General features: G+C 39.3%; 1 protein-coding gene across 1 annotated transcript; it reads right to left on the bottom strand.

Annotated features, from left to right (window-relative positions):
- Positions 1-200: 200 nt before the first annotated feature.
- Positions 201-536, bottom strand: LOC124895234 (protein Ycf2-like). Its single transcript, XM_047405679.1, has one exon. The coding sequence runs from the start codon at positions 534-536 to the stop codon at positions 201-203; it is 336 nt and encodes a 111-aa protein (XP_047261635.1).
- Positions 537-817: the final 281 nt, after the last annotated feature.

Raw genomic sequence — 817 nt, 5'->3', positions numbered from 1 at the left:
GGAGCCCAAACTATGTGATTGAATAAATCCTCCTGCGGGTCAAGGGCTCCTTTTCCCTCGCCTTCTTTAAACTCCGATTGATATTTTTCATAGAGAAATCTCTGATCAAGGATAGACCAAGAGCCCTTTTGCATCATATCTAAGGGATTCCTCAGTTCCGACCGAAGAAGCAATGTCACTTGATCATTATCAAACTGACTTCAATCTTTTTCTGTCTGTGAAGATCCCACCAGAGCGCCTTCTACTTCTAATAGGCCATGAACTAGATCAGAATCATTCTCAACGAGTCCATAAGAAGTGATCCCATTTTTTTCATCGGTTCCGGAAAAAGACCAAAGATCTTGAGCGACCGATCCGGCAGAATAACTCAAAAGATAAAGAAGTATCGTTAATCTCTTCATGCTCGTTCCAAGCTCGAAGTACCATTTGTACAAATAAGAATCCCCTTCGTTACATGATTTCTTCTTCATATAGATAGATATAGGATCTATGGGGCAATTACTTAGAAGTACATTTTGTGCTACAGCCCTTCCCATCTAATAGAAAAGGATCCCATGATCCTGAACCGATCTTACCTGGGATCGCAAATCCCAAGTTTGTCTATGAAGAGCGGATCTAATTGTATTAGTGTCTATAATTGATTTATTATGTGTAATACTAATCGATAGGACCTCATTGGTAAGTGCTACAAGATCTCGTGAATTGGAACCCATAGTTATGGACCCAAATCCGTTAGTATGGAACATTTTCTTTTCCAAGTGAAATCCCCTAGTATATGAAAGAGTGAAAAAGTGCTTTCATTGTTGTGGAATAAGAA

This window comes from Capsicum annuum, unplaced genomic scaffold (assembly GCF_002878395.1).
Source record: "Capsicum annuum cultivar UCD-10X-F1 unplaced genomic scaffold, UCD10Xv1.1 ctg80777, whole genome shotgun sequence".
NCBI lineage: Eukaryota > Viridiplantae > Streptophyta > Magnoliopsida > Solanales > Solanaceae > Capsicum > Capsicum annuum.
This window is presented reverse-complemented; position numbering and strand designations above follow the sequence as displayed.